This window comes from Herpailurus yagouaroundi, unplaced genomic scaffold (assembly GCF_014898765.1).
Source record: "Herpailurus yagouaroundi ecotype Mexico unplaced genomic scaffold, PumYag 190, whole genome shotgun sequence".
Taxonomy (NCBI): Eukaryota; Metazoa; Chordata; class Mammalia; order Carnivora; family Felidae; genus Herpailurus; species Herpailurus yagouaroundi.
Window position 1 is genome coordinate 26,959,361 of NW_024412421.1, and position 19,250 is coordinate 26,978,610.

General features: G+C 38.8%; 1 protein-coding gene across 4 annotated transcripts in view; it reads left to right on the forward strand.

Moving 5' to 3' along the window:
• The window catches only part of CNTNAP4 (contactin associated protein family member 4), a 256,666-nt gene that overhangs the window by 147,145 nt on the left and 90,271 nt on the right, over positions 1 to 19,250 (forward strand). For 3 of the 4 annotated variants that reach the window (XM_040443180.1, XM_040443179.1, XM_040443178.1), the window contains exons 5-9: positions 2,937 to 3,140; positions 3,915 to 4,099; positions 4,908 to 5,051; positions 8,294 to 8,555; positions 16,412 to 16,561. In XM_040443180.1, the coding sequence (XP_040299114.1) occupies positions 2,937 to 3,140; positions 3,915 to 4,099; positions 4,908 to 5,051; positions 8,294 to 8,555; positions 16,412 to 16,561 (945 nt within the window). Of the gene's footprint in view, positions 1 to 2,936; positions 3,141 to 3,914; positions 4,100 to 4,907; positions 5,052 to 8,293; positions 8,556 to 16,411; positions 16,562 to 19,250 lie in introns of those variants that run through there. The other variant, XM_040443181.1, reaches the window with a different exon arrangement.

Consider the following 19,250-nt stretch of genomic DNA (forward strand, 5'->3'; position numbering starts at 1 on the left):
TGCTTTGGGTTATATCCAGTTTTTCTTAACAGTGGGTAAGACCATTTTCAGGAGAGACTACAAACCTATCTCTCCCACCAGCATCCTTGGAGAGAGAGATTCTCATAATGAATTCAAATTAATTCTCTCTGTGTCTCTCTCTTCCTCTCTCTCTCTCTCTCTCTCTCTCTCTCTCTCTCTCTCTGTCTTTCTCAAGATTCTTTTTCATATAGTTCCAGATTTTCATATCATTAACTGTATGTGCCACAACACAGAGTTTTGTGATTATTGCTTAAAAGTGTATGCTGCTTGTATTTCAGATATGTTGTGTAAATTGCTTTTTATAACAGTGACTTATATTAGACCTATTATAAGTAAGTTTTCTATCTGAAGTAATACTGTTAGGAGTCATCCTGAGTTTTTTCTTTTATGATTATTCTTGTACACATATTGCACACATCTAAGTTGAAGTTATCGTATACTAACATTGTACTCACATTCTGAATTATATTTAGCTTTTCTTCCCTGAAGATATTGTTCATACACACACTGAAGTCCGTGATGGTGTGGCAGCAAGTTTGTTGATTTCCCTACTTAAACTACTTTCTCACTTACAGACCCATTTTCAAAGAAAGCCCCACTCCTCTTCCTCCTCTGAGAGCTGAGTTACCGACTGTCTCTGTATTTCTTTTCATGACGGTAGAGGAGAGAAAGTATTGGGAGAGCATCTAGGTCTTTGGGAATTAAATGTCCTAAGAGTAATTCTAAGAGCTTATGGGGACACGTGTAGGACTTGAAGACTGTGAGGAGTAGAAAGGTTAGTAGTGAGGTGTCTAGATCAGAGAGGTGAGTTTCCCCAGCTACCTTAACTAAAGAGCCAGTCTTCTGTTGACCTTCATCAGTCTGTCATGGCTGTTCACTTGCTGAGCAGTGTCCACCTTCATGGAATGTCAGCTCCATGAGGGCAGGGGGCTGTGCTGGTGTTGATTACTCTCTCGATCTCAGCATCCATCACAGGGTCTCACAAACGATTTGCTGAATAGATACTTATTGTTTCTGAATGTCTCAGATTTCTTAGTTAATATCCATGGAGTAAGAAGATAATAGGTAAGAATGAGAGAAAATGGCAAGTGGCTTCGTTTTAAGAGATGAAGCAGTATTCCATTGCTTTAGACATCAATTGTCTGACACATTTTTCACTTTCCTTTGTTGCTGATGGAAATATACAAGGCACAAAAGCTTTAGGTGCCATGAAGGATGATTATGACCATTATAATGTGATAATAATAATAGCAAAGAAGAGAAAGAAAGAAAGAGTGGGGTAAAGTAACACAGGCTAAACCTTTATTGGAAAAAAAACTCTCTTGGTAGCTTATTCCAAAAATAGACTTTATCTAAAGTAAAATCATTATTATGATGGTTGCCTTTAAGCAATACATTAACTCAGAGATAACTGCATTGCTCCAAATGCATCAGCATTTAAAGTCTGTCTTATTGGAATTTTTCTTAATTTATTGTAATCTAATAATCATAGAACACATTATTTGTATTTGACACAGAGTTATGTTTTTACCATGCACATTCATTCAGCTATATAACAAGGAATAATTGTTCAGTTAACATTATTCTTTCTACAGAATGCAATGTTTATTCATGTGCATTTGGTGAATGAATTCTTTATAAGCACATTAACAAGATGTGGAAAAATCAAACCTCTGACTTTTCAAAAGATAGCTGCATAAAATAGTTGAAAAAATTTGGGGGGGGTGGTGAATATAAATGGTTCACATTAAATATGATGGATAATCTGAATGAAATGTATATTTGGGCATACAAGTAGCTGTAATAATTTTGTCAAATGAAACAAGATGAGTAAACTTTAATGTCATTTCATTGACTGGGAAAAGTCAGCTAACCGGTTGAAAAATAGCTTCATTGGGTTTCCCTAACTTCTTCGTTTATTACATAAATGTACTCGCAAGGGTAATTGCCTTAAAAAAATCTTTGACTTGCGAAATGTAGAAAACCCTGCTCGGCTTTCTGAGCATTATCAGTTCTATTTTGTGTCTGTTGTTTGGGTGCAACTGATTTTGACAGATATGCTGTTATGTTACTGGTATAACATGACATCTTTTTTCAGATGAACTGAATAAAAGTGATCTTGACAATGAGTAGATAAGACACTGTCAGAAAGCTGAAAAAACATGTCAATGTCACAGTTTTGACACAAATGCAGCAGAAAAGCCCTTATAATATCATTAAGTGACTATCTTTCCAGTGATGCTCTTTAGAAGACAGAAGATAGCATTGCTCTTAAATACTATTACTTAGCCACAAAAATAATAAAATAAAACAAAGCACAAAGGTCAGGTTAATATATACTTGAGATGGCATTTGATGAGTCTGATGGATGTGTTTATATTTTTATGCAGATCTTTTATCTATAGCATGTGTGAGAGAATTTTTGAGATATCAAAACCATTTTTTCAGGAGCTAAACACCATTTGCCTTCAGCACTTCAGGAACATGATTCAAAATGCTGATGGTGAAATATGCAAAGTGGTTATGTGGATATTGATCATAACCTTTTTCTTGATTTTATTTTTTCATTGAATGAAAAGAAATAGCTTTCAATAATAGAAAATTAGGAATACATTTTGAGATGTATTTCTAGATAATGATTTTGTAAATAGGTTAGCAAGGACTAAAATGGAATCAATCCCAGGCATCAAGAGGGAATTAGACACGAGCTTTTATTTTCCCTCATGATTGTCTTGGAACTGAACAATACTTGCATGTGTGTATGCACAATGCTTTATATATGTATATATGTGTGTGTGTATATATATGTGTGTGTATATATATGTACATTCACATGTACGTATATGCACATTTAAAATGCTTTAATAAAAAGTATATTTATCCTTTAGAATGACTTTTAATGTCTTTGTCTTTAGGATCAGAAGTGGTTGATCTTGATGGAAAAAGTTCCCTTGTCTATAGATTTGATCAAAACTCCCTGAGCCCAATAAAGGATGTTATTTCTTTGAAATTTAAAACTATGCAGAGTGATGGAATTCTGCTCCACCGGGAAGGGCAAAATGGAGATCATATCACGTTGGACTTACGAAGAGGAAAACTCTTTTTACTTATTAATTCAGGTAAATCTATTTGGCGAAGTGGTTGACAGTCTGGCCACTTAGATATCTATCACTTCAGTAACTTTATGCTTTTATAGCTTATCATATAACAATTAAGGTGCCTTATTTCCAGATTCAGGGGCTTATATGTACACCAGTATCATACATATAAAAATGGTTCCTATTTTGCAAATTGTACAAGACCCTCATTTAAATTTTTTTTTAACGTTTTATTTATTTTTGAGACAGAGAGTGAGCGGGGGAGGGACAGAGAGAAGGAGACACAGAATCTGAAGCAGGCTCCAGGCTCTGAGCTGTCAGCACAGACCCTGACGTGGGGCTTGAACCCACGAACTGTGAGATCATGACCTGAGCCCAAGTCGGACGCTTAACCAACTGAGCTACCCAGGCCCCCCTGCAAGACCCTCATTGATGTTTCTTTTGCTTAGTGCCGAGAGAACTACATAGCTCTTTTCAAACATCATGAAGAAAGGGATGAGTCCCTGAAAAATACTGAGCTAGTAAAAAGAATGAAATTGTAGCAAAGATACATTTTACTTTGCAAATGGCATGTGATGGGAAATACTAATGAAAAGAATTAATGGTGGAAGAAATTCCAGCAAGGTTGAGAGGATATTGTATTCAAACTCCAGGTAAATCCATGCAGTGTTTCGGATGGAATGCAAGGAAGAAGATTGCAATTATGAGAGATCCTGGTCCCCAAAGGGAAACTGTTTTTTGTTTTTTTTTTTTTAGACTGGAAATAATGGTACTGTTGTTTTTTTCTCTTCTAAGGTGAAACCAAACTGCCCTCTGCTCACACGCTGGTCAATCTCACCCTGGGCAGCCTGCTCGACGATCAGCACTGGCATTCAGTGCTGATCCAACGGTTGGGCAGACAAGTGAACTTTACAGTGGATGAGCACAGGCACCGTTTCCACGCCCAGGGAGAATTCAGTTACCTGGACCTTGATTATGAGGTGTGATAGTTATGTTCCAATTAATGCAGATTTTTACAATGTATATGTGGTGCAGCCATGCAGAAGAAAACATACTGTAGAGACAGCACCCCTTTCCTCTTTCAGAGTAAATCAAAGTCCTGGTGACATGTTTCCCAAGGTGACCTAACTCACAGTAGCAGATTTGAGCATATGCTACTGAGGCTTTGTCTTTCTGATGATATGTTAATCTGTTATCAGAGAGAGAGAGAGAGTTTCTTTTTTACCTGAAATGTATAGTCACAGATTATCACATGTAGGAAATCTCCAAGAGATCATATTACCACCGGTAAATACAGAATGTGTTGCATGATTTTTTTGTGCGCTTTAGGGTACCCTCAAGCAGTGTAGATTTATGGAGAGGTTGTAGTAACTAATAGATTAATTAATTCATTATCAATCGATTCAAATGCACAAACACCAATGTGTGCCGGAAATACATATAGAACAAAACGCCATTATAACCAGTTAATGTTATTAAACAGAGATTTACCATGGATATAAAGAGGCATTTTTATTCATCAGCCAATAAACATCCAGATGTGATTAGTAACTTGTAAGAATAATCAAGCTCTAGTGTAAATGAAAACTGAATGCATGTAAATTTGTTTTCAAATCTGCATTTCAATTTTTTAAAAATATCCATATGAAATTAGCAACATGGCAGTGTAGGGTGATGAAAAATTGATTTATCTGTGATGATTAAAGCTATAGTTACTAATCATAATTATTTAAGCAAACTATCAGAAAATCACTAAACAATATTATTGATGCCATTTTTCTTTCTAAGATCAGCTTCGGAGGGATTCCAGCACCTGGAAAATCAGTGTCATTCCCCCATAAAAATTTTCATGGGTGTCTAGAAAATCTCTTTTATAATGGAGTAGATATCATTGATTTGGCCAAGCAACAAAAACCAGAGATCATCACTATGGTAAGAGAATCTTCATGTAAATGAATGAATGAAATTGTGTTGCTTTTTCACACAATAAAATTGCTTCCCTTTGGATTCCCACTTGATATGATGTGAGATTACTCTCTCTCTTTTTTTAAGAGATAACTCTTTTAAAAATTTTCTCTGCTTGGCAATATTCATGTAAGGGATTAATTCTACTTAAAGCAATTATAATTCACAGAGCGTGATTATTTTATTTTTATATGAAGTAAAACATTTTTTTTTACAGTTGATAATTTCATTTTGTTGTGATGCTATTACTCCAGGGGACCAATTTCCTTTGCTCTGTAACTACCTTAATAAGATATGCCCTGACAACCTCCCTTAATCAAGGGAATCAAGTTCCTGGAATCAGATAATATCCATGTGTATTAGAGAGGCATTTGAAAAACTGTATTTTGCCATGGTCATTCATAACAAGTAAAAGAAACGAACAGGCCGTTATGACACTGCCTCTGCCAATCTGTCCCAATAGCGATGTTGGTCAGGCTGCGTTATATTCTAATTCTATGGAAATGCAGCAGATTTTAAATATAACCGTATTGGTCTGGGGTCAGTCAGGGAAGTAGCACCACTACGAGTTTTAGGAACAAGGGATCTCTTTTAGGACTTGGATCTTCACATTTGTCAGAGGAGCTGAAAAGTGGAGGCCAGCTGTCAGGAAGAAGAGTTAGAACAGGGTGAAGGAAAGCCAGCTCCTCTGTGATCATCCCTCACTGTGCTTGTATCACAGGAAATAAATACATAAATAAATAAACAAACAAACAAACAAACTCCCATGGAAAAAAATGGCTGGCATTTCACTTTTGCCTCAAAATACCACACAAGCTCCGTTTTTGACTAACTTTTAACCAGAACCAGCCAGGAAAGAGGATTCTGGGAGACATGGTTTCCAGCTTAACTAGCTTCATGAAAGAGGCTTCAAGAAAGAAGCTTCATGAAAGAAAAGAAAAACGTAGATCCTTTTCAATACATTTCTTTAATTGTTCAAAATTCAGGATATATAAATTCAAGCTCGTGTTATATCAGCCAGTCGCAAAGCACATCACGGGAATATTTATTTTCTTATAAAATGTTTTATTCCTAATTCTCTGTGTGAATTGATGTTATCTATAGGAATATACCATTCAGAAAGATTTTTAGTTATACTCTGATAAGAGGGAAGACGATTTAAAAGGAAAATCAAAAAGCCGTAGGTAGATGTGTGTGTTTCATTGGCAAAACGAGCTTCCAGAAACTGCCCATGCAGCTAACACCTACTTTTCACTGGCAAGAGGATTTGCTGCTTGCGGGGTAGCAGGCCACTGTCCAAATGAAGCATCAGACCAAACTGCCGCTGGTAAAATGTTTCCAGTTTTACGAGGTTTGTTAGTTTATAATTGCCTTTACATTATGGGTCAGCGTCACTTACTCTTCAGCTTTTATTTTCCATTCACTGGGACAAGATATTTGTCCACAGTGAAAGCTAATTCACTTTTAACAGGATCACAACATAGCCAAATATCTTTGTTTAACCAAGACTAACTGGTTTAATTCCAATGTGTATCCTTCTAAGTACAGTTGATTTCATTGACTTTTCAAATCTGTATTTGGAAAAGATGCTAAAGAATATTTTCAGGAAAAGTAAAAACCTTTATCTTCATTTCTGAAGCCTGTTAAGGAACATGTTTAACTATTTCTAAATAATTCAGAGGGTAAAGATTTTTTAAATCCTTAAATATATACTTTACTAGTTAGATAATTTTTATACATAGGATTTTAATGAAAATTTATGCAAGTCTAAGGTGTCTTGAAACTCTGTTTTAAAACTGTTAGGTGAGGGGCGCCTGGGTGGCGCAGTCGGTTAAGCGTCTGACTTCAGCCAGGTCACGATCTCGCGGTCCGTGAGTTCGAGCCCCGCGTCGGGCTCTGGGCTGATGGCTCAGAGCCTGGAGCCTGTTTCTGATTCTGTGTCTCCCTCTCTCTCTGCCCCTCCCCCGTTCATGCTCTGTCTCTCTCTGTCCCAAAAAAATAAATAAACGTTGAAAAAAAAAATTAAAAAAAAAAAAACTGTTAGGTGAGAAACAATACATGTAAATCTGATGACACAGGCATAATAAGAAAGAGTCAATAATGTTTAAAAAATAAAGGAATGTTGGGACGCCTGGCTGGCTCATTCAGTAGAGCATGAGACTCTTGATCTCCGAGTTGTGGGTTCAAGCCCCACATTGGGTATACAGGTTACTTAAAAAAATAAAAAATAAAATCTTTAAAAAAATTAAAAGAATGTAAGTAGTACATTGTACATTGTAGTATCCAAGAAAAAAGGAAAGATGGGCTGATGCTCTAAAGAGACCATTCTGAGGAAAGCTAGTCCCAAAGAGCCACAAACTCGTGAAAAATGCTGAGATTCGCTATTGGTCAGGTAAATGCAAGATAAATGAGAATGATATATCACTTTGGCATTTTGTCATTGAACCTGTGCAAATTTAAAAGATCTATAATACCTATTCCTGCCAAGGATGTGGGGACAAGGATATGCTTGTATATTACCGGTAGAACTGTGGAGTATTTTAACTTCTTTTTGGAAAAGAAGCTGGAAATATTTATTAAAACATGTAAGTATATATAGTTCTGCATTTAGAACCCTTTTCCGTAGAACTGAAAATATACAGAGGAGCATACCGAGTTATTTATTACAGTCTTTCTGGGAAAGACAAAACCTGGAAACGAGGATATATATATATATATACATATATATATATGTGTATATATATATATATATGAAATATGAAAAAATACAGAAGGAAAAAGAGTAGCTCGTTAATATTGGTTATGTTATGGGATGGATTAGAACCAAAGGCAGCAAAGGACGAAGGAGAAAAGCATTTTCAGCCAGAGCCCAAGGAGTAGAAATCCAAGAGAAGATACAAAGAATTGGCTTAAATAAATTTGTATTGAATTCAGTCACATTGAGTTAGATGCCTTTACAGAAGTTGCGAGCTGGGGAAAAATGGATTTCACCCAGAGCCTAGGGAAAAGTTTGCCTGACCGTGCTGTCACTGGATTTTGAAGAACCTTTAAGATAAATGGCAAGGATTTGAATTTTCATGTTGATAGCCTTTTGTTGTTTTAAATCAAGGGTAATTTGAGATCCATAAACAGCCTTTGTGACACTTCAGTTTCTATTACTAACATGATGGGAGTCATTCTGAAAGCTTTTTCTTTTGCTTCATTCTCAGGGAAATGTGTCCTTTTCTTGTTCGCAGTCACAGTCTGTGCCTGTGACTTTTCTCAGCCCCAGGAGTTACTTAGCGCTGCCAGGCTTTTCCGGAGAGGACGAGCTGTCTGCTACTTTTCAATTTCGAACCTGGAATAAGGCAGGACTTCTGCTATTCAGTGAACTTCAGCTGGTTTCAGGGGGTCTCCTCCTCTTTCTTAATGATGGAAAACTTAAGCTGAATCTCTACCAGCCAGGAAAATTTCCCAGTGACATCACAGCAGGTAATAAGTGTATTCCTGCAGGCACCGCGTATGGGTTTGAAAGATTTCATTATCTCTCTGTCCCTTTTCCATAAACTTGTATGCATAACCAAAAACAAAAACTAGTGTTTGTTTAATGAATGAATACTTGAGTTAATAAGATTATCAGGACTCTTCCTTCGAGGACCTCGATTCTAATTTCCTTTTAAGTGTGGCTTCAGCCCTAGCAGGTCTTAGTAACCAGAATGATAGTTACGGGGGAATAGAAATTTCCTTTCATGACCCTCTTCCCACTCCAGATAAATCCACATATTCTGAGGAAATGTGTTTTGGGAGAAATGCAAAAGACTTTGAAATGGGCCCAAAAGTTTACTGGGTGTCTTCATGGGAAGACTAGGCTTTGTCTAACACAGCTATTAGCCTAATCTGGTCTGTGAGAGAAAAGGAGTGTTTCTTGGATCTGTATTTCTCTGTCTGTGTGTGATGTAAAACCCAAGCACTTGGTCAAAGTAACTTCACTTGCTGATATATTCTGTACAGAGTTGGATATATTGGGGAGGATGAAAAGGTTTGTGCAAACTTCTCCATTTGGGTACCAGAGGGGATTCTCTCTACTTCTAGGCAATACGGTTATCATCTTAATGATTAGAAGTGCTATAATTAAGGAGACTGTATGAGTATTTGGAAAATTAATACCTAATTTAGGTCAGCGCTTTGGGTGAGGGATATTTTTGCCTCTTCATTAAAATTATGTAGTTCTTGACAAGGGATCTCCAGCACGTTTTCATACACATGGAATAACACCCAAGCCAAGCAACTAGAGGTCACATTGGGGTGAATTGCTACATCAGTTTAATAAATGATCTTTCAAAAAAATTTAAAGATGCCATTGTAGTACTCCTCTATGTTAACTATGGCCAAAATTAATCGCATATGAGAGGAAAATTGGCAGAAATACAGTTGGAAGCTAAATATAGGAAGAACAAGTGTATCAACGGACACACAAATACCTAGTCTTTATGTATTGGTTTTCAGTCTGTCGCTGCAGTTTAAATGTGGGAGCTGAAAGTTCGATATTAAATATAATTTTTAACAGCTACTATGTTGTGACTTTTTCATGTAATGCTCAAAATGTGGTGGATTTGCAGACCCGACAAAAGGACACAAAGGAAACAAATTAATCAGTGCCATCTAAATAATTAATAGGCTCCCTAAAATGAGGGCCCCAAAATGTAAGCTTGTCATTAATGTGTCGTTTATTGTGATTTATTTGACATTCTAAGAAGTGGTGGTATGCATAGCCTTGTTTCAACACCTTAAAGAAACTGCTTCAGTACAGTGTACTACAGTGAGCCCCATGAAGCTGGTTCATTCTAAACACTTTACAGGCATGAATATGTAATAAATTACTAGGTGTTGAGTCTATATAGAATACTCTGATTTGAAAATCTTTAAATTAATATTTAAATTCCTATACAGTCTAATCCACTATGGTGTCATAGGACTCAGTGTAATTGTTCTGTAGTGAATAACAAGGAGTGCAGACTATGGATGAACGATGAACGCCAGGCTAGGAGAAATTGTTGAACTTCACATTACACAGGTGGGCCTTGACTTACCGACCCCCAACTCCCATTTTTCCCCGTTTCTCTTAAGATACTAATTTTTGCCGGTTTCAGTGAGGCAAGCACCTTTTGCACTTGAAAGGGGACTCTGTAAATGGTAGTTGGGTGGGTGGTTCATTTGTACAAGGTTCGAGAACTAAGTCATTTGTCAGAATGTATTATTATGACTCCTTAAAGGGAACCAAATACTTATTGGTGGATTGTTACCATATCATGTTGAAGCTTGCCATTTTATAAGGATGGCTCAATTTTTCTTAGCTACTAAGGTATAACTTCCCAATCTTACATGTTTTAAAGAATCAACATTTTTATCTTTTGCAGTGGCATAAAAATTAAATTATGCTGTGGAAGAACTGAATTGTTCACATCTTTGAATTAGCAGGATACATTTTTAATGCGCTGTATAGTTTGGCACAATGTCACTTGGAATTCTTTGAAAATATTATGTCAACCTATATCATTTTGAAATATTAAAGATATTATATTAGTCTAAATTATAAAAGATATTAGCTGGATTACAGAATCCCTCATGACACAAAATATTTCCAGTCTTTGTCGCTTTTACAGATGTCAAAGCAAAAATCATCAGTTGACATCAAGAGCCCAATGAACAGTGTGGTTATATTTTCCTGTTTAAAGCAGACTCTGTATTGTAGGATTTGAGATTCTGCTATGATTTAGCATTTCTGCTGCTGCTTTTGCCTGAGGGTGAAAATCAGGCCTATAAACCAGCTTCTTGCTCTCAGGGGCAGGGCCTGGTGATGCGGGCTTGCAGAGTAAGAAATGTTTCTGGCATTTTTTCACTTACTAGACCTTCGCGATTCTTGTGACCCCTGCAGAGGCCCGGCCCTCTTGATTTGCCTAACCCAGGAGAAGGCCTGTGTCATTTCACCTTCCTCCCTTTCACTGTTGGACTCTTCCTACCTTTCAGAGGGTAAACCTGTCACTCTCTGAAACTCCCTCTTTCTCCAAAAGTGACCGGCACCAGGGATCTCCATATTTTCATCTTGACAAGAGCTTTCTGGAGGCCTGGAACTTTAGTTCTGGTTGGCGAATATAGCTAATGGATGAATATAGCTAATGGGTGCTCTGTTGTCAGAGCACTCAAAGGTATTTAAAAACGGAAAAAACCCTTCACTTGTTCCTTGAGCAATAGCCTATGTATAACTCCCTTTTGCACCTTCGCAAAGTACCTACCCTGTCCAGCAGGGTTTTCCTTCTTTATACATCTTATTTCATAGATGCCTATTCTCATCTTAGGAGCCAGTGATGGTGGCTAAGCTGTCACAGAATTTCTGTGGCAATTTAGGGTTGATTCCAGAAGATTGTACATGAGGAGCAGATATAAATCTTTTTCCTCTTTATGTATTTTGTGAGACAGAGAGAGAGGGGGGGAGGGGAGAGGGGGGAGAGAAGGGAGGGAGAAGAGAGGGAGGGAGAGGAAGAGATTTCTGGTGAACAGCCGTGTTCTTCCCTATGACCTGCCATTCCCTCTTACTTCTTATTCTGGTCTTCCATCATTCCATTTAGCGTTGCCCACGCCTTCCACGCAGCCCACACCACACTACCTGTAATCAAACAAGTCGGGCTGAATGCTTATTGCAGCAAGGGGAGCACACACCTGGGGAGCCATGGGCGTGTCTCAATTTTAAGGTGTTAAGAGTGATTTATTGTACGATTTGGGGCTGTTAGCTCATTTGGGGGGAGGCTTCAAGGAAGTGGAAAATTGCTCTGGATTAAATGCTGCTAGGAAGTGAGGGTAATTGTGTGATTAAGTATCTTTGTAAATCTTATCTAGAAGGATGGAGGAATGAAATAAGGTAATTGATGTAAAACAAAAACAAAAACAAAAAACATCCGTTGTCGTTCATATTATCCCGAGGAGGAAGTTTGGTAATTCTTTGGTTTTCGCAGAAGCCTTGTTATCGTCTATGGTTAGACAAGATGAGAAAGTAGTCTTGGCTTTTTTTGGTCCAAGTTCAGTGTGGTCACAGAGTTACCTTGTCTAATATTGGTGTTCTATGAGATTGTGTTCAATGGGAGAGCTCGCTCCGAGTGCTCGCCAACGTCCCATAGCATCACCCGGCTGAGAGTGCGAGGCCATGTCCTGGCTGTTGGGGCAGCTTTTCTGTTTCTCAAATTTAATTATTTACAAGAGCAAAAAAGTAAAGGAACTGCCTGTCCTGCAGGCAGAGAAGAGTGTGGGTTTTGGAATCAACTTACCAGAGGGACACTACCTTGGGTGATTTGATCTTCCTACTTGAGCCTCATTTTCTCCATCTTTAAAATGAGAATAGCAATAGCAGTGTTGAAGATCAAATGACACAATGCATGTAAGGCACCCAATACCTGTTACAGATACCAGTTCAGTAAAAACTATTTTTATTATCTTACTGTTATACCAACAACATGTCTCTCCCCAACTCAAAACTTACGAGTGGTGGGAGCAGTGCTAAAATTAGCATTTACTTACCTAATATCATGAACAAGAATGAGTGCAAATTCTATGATTTGTCACCTTCCATCCTTTTAAAGCGACGTGGTCTTTTAAGGGGCTTCCTCTCATCAGATCCAAAAGCAGCAAGGAGTTGTACACTTAAAAAAAAATAGAATCTTGGGGTGCCTGGGTGGCTCGGTCAACTAAGCATATGATTCTTGATTTCTGCTCAGGTCATGATCTCACGGTTTGTGAGTTCGAGCCCCACGTCAGGCTCTGTGCTGACAGGGCAGAGCCTGCTTGAGATACTCTCCCCCCCCCCCCCCCCCCCCCGCCCCTTTCCTGTGTGTGCACACGTGCTCTCTCTCTCTCTCTCACTCAAAAAAAATAAATAAACTTTAAAAATAGAATCTATTTTTAAACTTTACTTCTAATGTTTTTTAAATTTATTTTTGAGAGAGGGCATGAGTGGGAGTGGGGGAGGGACAGAGAGACAGGGGAACAGAAGATCTGAAGCAGGCTCTGAGCTGAGAGTAGTAAGCCCCATGCGGGGCTCGTACCCACAAACTGTGAGCTCATGACCTGAGCCCAAGTCAGATGCTCAATCGGCTGAGCCACCCAGGCACCCTGTAAAAAAGAGAATCAAGTCTTAAAATTATCCTTTTAGTGTCTTAAGTTAAGAGAAAGAAATCAAACGGATTGTTCATTATTTCATTTACATAATAAATCCTATTGATGGGTAACAAGCCTCCTCATCATAAGTGAGTGGTGTCTGTTATAAGTGAGGCCTGAGAATAGCTTCCTGAAGTTTCCCCCACAACCATAGCACAACTTCACAACGTGCTAGCTGCCTAGGTGGGTGACTGAACTGTGTCAGATGACAGAACGGCTGTCCTGGCCATCTTTTGTTCCTAATCTAAACTGGCTTCTGTACTAAGGGAAGAAATTCCCGAGCCTTTGACTTTACTCCTACGCATGCCTCACCCAGCAGATCCCTGGAGCGCTGCTACTCAAAGTGTGGTCCCTGAGTGACACTCATTCGGTGAAATACTTGTTTCCAGATGGAGTATAAAAATTGGGATTAAGCTCTAAAACACTGCTGGAGCAATAAATTCTTGCTGCATCATCCGAGGCCAAGGTCGCTGGACTCGTATTTTATGTCTTCTTTATTTAATTTTTAGTAATTGATTTTCGCTGAGGTTTCGAAAGGATCAGTCCACAGTAGATCAGAAAAGAAAATGTTCATCACCACAGGTGGCTTGGGAAACACTGTCCTCGACCTCTAGAAAGCCTAAAATTAAATAAGAGCTGCAAAGTCGTGTCTATAGGCACACCCAGCCTTTGAGAGAGCTGATAGGAGGCACGTGGTAGGGGAGGGAGGGTGGGAGGTGTCTGTAGGTGTGACGCAAAGCTCAATACAAAGGCTTTCACTCTAAATGTATCCTCTTAAAGGAAGCTCTAGATGACAAATCTGGGGCATTTGATTTATTTTAGTCCAATCTCACACCGTCAGGGATTACATAACTCCTCAGTTGTCTATTTCGGAACCCACTCTTAGAAAAGGTATCTAAAAGTATCTAACCTACATTTTTCATTTCTCAGTTTTTAGGTCTTTCTCATTATCTTTCACAAACTAAACCAGTCGGGTCTTTGAAAATCTTTTCTCCTTCCTGGATGTAGTATAAAAATGAGCTTTGGTGCCCAGGATGGAATTTGCGTTATACTAAATAAATCCAGGGCAAAGAGCTTAATCGCCTAACAGAGCTTCTACACATTTTCTGTCTGAAAAATAGCTGGTCAAAATAGCTGAGGAAGTAAAGAAGTTGTACATTGTACATAGTAACAGAAAAGAGACCATGACCTTTGGGTTTAATAGAGTACTCATAGTTTAGTTTACTAATTTGATCCATAAAGTCATACAGCATCGAGTATTCAATGGATACATAAAACCTTGATGGTTAATCCGCAATAGAGGTGCTTAGATTCCACCTGTCTGCTCATGTTCAACCAGCGACAGACTGAATTCCCTTTAAGAAGGAAAGGGCTAACTCATCTCATGGATTCATGACACAGGAGCTTCAGTGGGAGGGATGGGAGGTTATTTTTTAGAAGTGATGAGAAAACTTTGATTTTTGATTCGTGTGAATTTTGGTCATATATATCATCTTGGGAAATCCAGGGAAAATATAAAAATGAACAAAACCCACAATTTTCCATGATGAAAAAATTGCTGTTGATATATTGGGGTAGTTTCAGCCCTTCCCCATATGTATACAAAAAAATAGGAGTATCCTTAGACTTGTATATATGGAGTTGATTCTCATTCTTTGCAGTAGTTCTATTGTAGAAAGTCACTGTGGACACTGCATTAACAAACACTGAACCATCACTCCTAGAATGAATGGGGTTAGGTTCTTGTGACTTTCTGGTCACAACATTTTTGTCAACCAATCAGTCCATTACCTTGTTTTATGTGTGATTCTGTTTAAAGATACCTTATTTCATATATATTGTTGATCCATTAACATTGAACTCATGGTCAACTGCACTATAAGCAATGGCTGAGTGAAGTTCATCGAGCATGTGTGTTTTCTCTGTGAGACACATCACAGCCTTCTTGCATGTAGTAACACCAAACCTGTACTTTGTTACTAGGACTGATATCTTTTTTTTTTTTAGTGTTTTTTTAGTTTATTTTGAGAGAGAGAGTGTGCATGTACATGAGCGGGGGTGGGGTAGAGAGAGAAGGGGAGAGAGAGAGAATCCCCAGCAGGTTCTGCACTGTCAGGGGCTTGATCTCACCAACCCCTGGGATCATGACCTGAGCTGAAATCATGACCCATGTCACTCAAGTGACTGAGCCACCCAGGTGCCCCCTGAGGTCTTTTAAATTGCAAAATCACCAACCAAAAGCACAAAAAGTTGGAAAACGTGTTTACATACGACAGCTGAAACAAGTGTCGTCTCCTTGTTTAACCTCAGCTGGAAACGTGTGTCCATCCACTCCGTTTTTTCACTCTTCTATATACGTTTCTGTGAATGATTCCAAAGATGCCCTGAGTATTGATTTTGGGGTTACAAATACATTATGGTGACTTAGGTGGATTTGCAAATCCTATGCACTATGAGGATCGACTATGTAAATGTGGTTTTACACACTGCTTAATTTATTTATTTATATATTTTTATGTTTATTTATTTATTTATGAGAGGGACACAGACAGCATGTGAGCAGGGGAAGGGTGGGGAGAGAGGGAAAGAGAGAGAATCCCAAGCAGGCTCCGTGCTGCCAGCCCAGAGCCTGACGTGGGGCTTGAACTCGTAAAACTGTGAGAGCATGACCTGAGCCGAAACCAAGAGTCAGACACTTAACTGACTGAGCTGCCCAGGTGCCCCCATACTGCTTTATTTTTTAACTTTGTATTATATGGGCAAACTTTCAATATTCATCATAGTCTCTCCCAATATTTTTGTAATGATTGACCTGATATACTTTGCTAAATATATAAAACGACTACACACAAATGTAAAAAAAAAAAAAAAAAAAAAAAGCAGATAAGTCGTTTTATTGGGTTAGACTTTGCCCAGTGTTGGGGATTTTGTTCCCTTTATTGAGACCCTCAGAAAGGAATCATATACCATTTTCCCCAAGAGGGTACCCTCTTGTCTCCTCTTCCTGTCTTTTGGTTTCCTTTTGTTAACATATGGGAGTGCTATGCTTGATTGGGTGATGTGTATATTGCTGTTCCTAACCAACGGCTTATGCTGTTCCCTGTTGAGAGATAACTCTTTTAACTGATCTTTATCTCCCCTAGGTGTTGGATTAAATGATGGGCAGTGGCATTCCATCTCCTTATCTGCCAAAAGGAATCACTTGAGTGTGGTAGTGGATGGCCAGGTGGCCTCTGTTGCTTCTTCCCTGGGGTCTGAGCAGACTTATTCAGGTGGCACCTATTATTTTGGAGGTAAGAGAAGAGGTCAGGCCATATGGGACACTGACCCATATTTGCAGTTACTTGCCCTTTTGTCCTGGAGATGTCATCATTTTAACGAATGTCAATAGTATGGAATAATGTCTCCCTCTCGTTGAGCATGGAAATGTTGAGTGAATCAAGATGGACCGACTATGGCCTAAAAGGCCTTTCTTAGGGATGGATTTACTTATGTTTACAATTTCTGCATGAGAATGACTGCAAATAAGCCACCCTCTTCAGTTCTTACTTTCGAACTTTGTTATATTTTCCTAGTGTTAAATGGTTCTTATATGACTTTTTCAGATTTTTATGGCCTGGTTTTATTGCAGTATTTTCGTGAACATGGCTCTTAGCTCCTCTGGAGCATCCTTATTGCTTTCCTACTGTCCAATGCAGAAGGGCAATATTATGCCAATGGCAAATAATCTAACTCAATTAGCCATAGAAACCTCTGCTCATCGCTAAGTAATAATGCACTGATACCGTGGATGAAATTAGGGCATCAACCTTCAACACCAGGTCATCTCTCTAAGAGAACAAAGACACATGAAGCGTTTACCTGCCCAGGGGATGTTTGATTGAACTAAAAGTTAGGAAAAGAAAACCTTGGAAATGGAAATGAATCTTTAGCGTGGAAAATTAAAATCAAAGGTGATTTGCCATTAGAAAGGCAAAGGTGTAAAACTGTTAGTAGTAAGACTTATTTCTAATCTTGACTTGGTATGTTTTTTATTGCTGCAATTTTGAATTTTAACAGTCCTTCTGTCTAGAATCACTTTTGAATTTGGTGGCAAGTAGCCCAATCTTTATTGTTCATCAATAAAATACAAATTCCTTTCTAAGAGTTGACAGTAAGCACACAGACCATGCATCATTCGTCTCATATTAACACTTTCAAACAAACACTTTCCATGCTACCCAAGGAGGGGTGCATATGGTGTTGTTCTGTGTTCCCACCATAACTTAAAGGGAAACTTTCACAAAGTCCAGAGCCCTTGATGTCCTACAATTGAAGGAGGAGGATGCCGTCAAATTTTTGCAGCAGGAACCCACGTGGGTGGCACCAACCTTGACTTGCAAGTGGAACGACAGTACATCTACAAAAGGAAAGATGATGGCATCTACATCATGAATCTGAAGAGAATTTGGGAGAAGCTTCTGCTGGCAGCTCGTGCACCATTGTTGCTGATGAAAACCTGGCTGATGTTAGTGTCGTATCATACAGGAATCCTGGCCAGCAAGCTGGGCTGAAGTGTTCTGCCACTGGAGCCACTCCTGTTGCTGGCCACTTCACCCCCGGAACCTCCACTAACCAGATCCAGGCAGCCTTCCAGGAGCTGAGACTTCTGCTGGTTATTAATCGCAGGGCTGACCACCAGTCTCTCACAGAGGTGTCTTATATTAACCTGCCTACCATCGCTCTGTGTAGCACAAACTCCCCTCTCTGCCCTGTGGACATCGCCATCCGTTGTCACGACAAGGGAGCTCGCTCAGTGGGTCTGATGTATTGGATGCTGGCCTGGGAAGTTCTGTGCATGTGTGGTGCCATTACCCACAGCACCCGTAGGAAGTCGTGTCTGGTCTCTACTTCTACAGAGATCCTGAAGAGATTGAAAAGGAGGAGCAGATTGCTGCTGAAAAGACTGTGACCAAGGAGGAATTTCAGGGTGAGTGGGCTGCTCCAGCTCCTGAGTTCGCTGCCACTCACCCTGAAGTCACAGACTGGTCCTGAAGGTGGGCGGGTGCCCTCTGTGCCTGTTTGGCATTTCCCTACTGACTCGGGCACTCAGCCTGCTGCTGAAGACTGGTCCACAGCTCCCCCTGCTCAGGCGACTGAATGGGCAGGAACCAGCACTGAGGGGTCTTAAGCTGCTCTTCCACAAAGGCCAACGAAATGGAAATAAGGTGGATGGAAAGTAAAAAATTTCTTAAAAAAAAAAAAAAAAAAAAAAGAGAACAAACAAACAAAACCCCCTACATAATCCATTACTGTGAATGGCAGCATAGTGGCAACAATCCCAAAAGATGTAATTGCCTTCTTTAGTGAGATTTGTGCATTTCTGAACCAACTTGTTTATTAAACCTCATGGAATATATGATTGATTTTCTGGCAATCCATAGGAGCACATTCCTTTAATAAATGGTAAGATCTAGAGAACAAATTAACTAAGAGCTTTCACTTCAACGGAAAAGATTTAGAAGCACTAAAAGATATTTTAAAAACACGCATATTGTTAAGTGTGAAAAAAAAAGACTAGATAAAAATGACTGGATTGGATAAAAGTGTAAATCATGAAAATAGAACCATCATTCTTACAGTATTTTTCATCCTTTATGTTCATATTTAACAATGCCTACCTATTTTTGTGGAAAATTTTTATTGCTGTTATTCATTCTGTAATATTTTTTTATGGTGAAACCTACATCACATGTGCACTCTGTAATTTTGCTTGTTTTTATTATGATACACACCATTTTATTTAAATAAACTTTTAATCTGTGAATAGTTTTAGATTTATCAAAAAGCTGCAAAGATACCCAGAGTTCCCATACCCCCTGAACCCAGTGTCCTCGGTTGCTCACATCTTACATCATGTGTGCATTTTAAAGCATATTAATTAGAATGCGGTGCATATCTACATGTGCATTTCCCAGCTTAGAAAGATAATAGTATCAATAT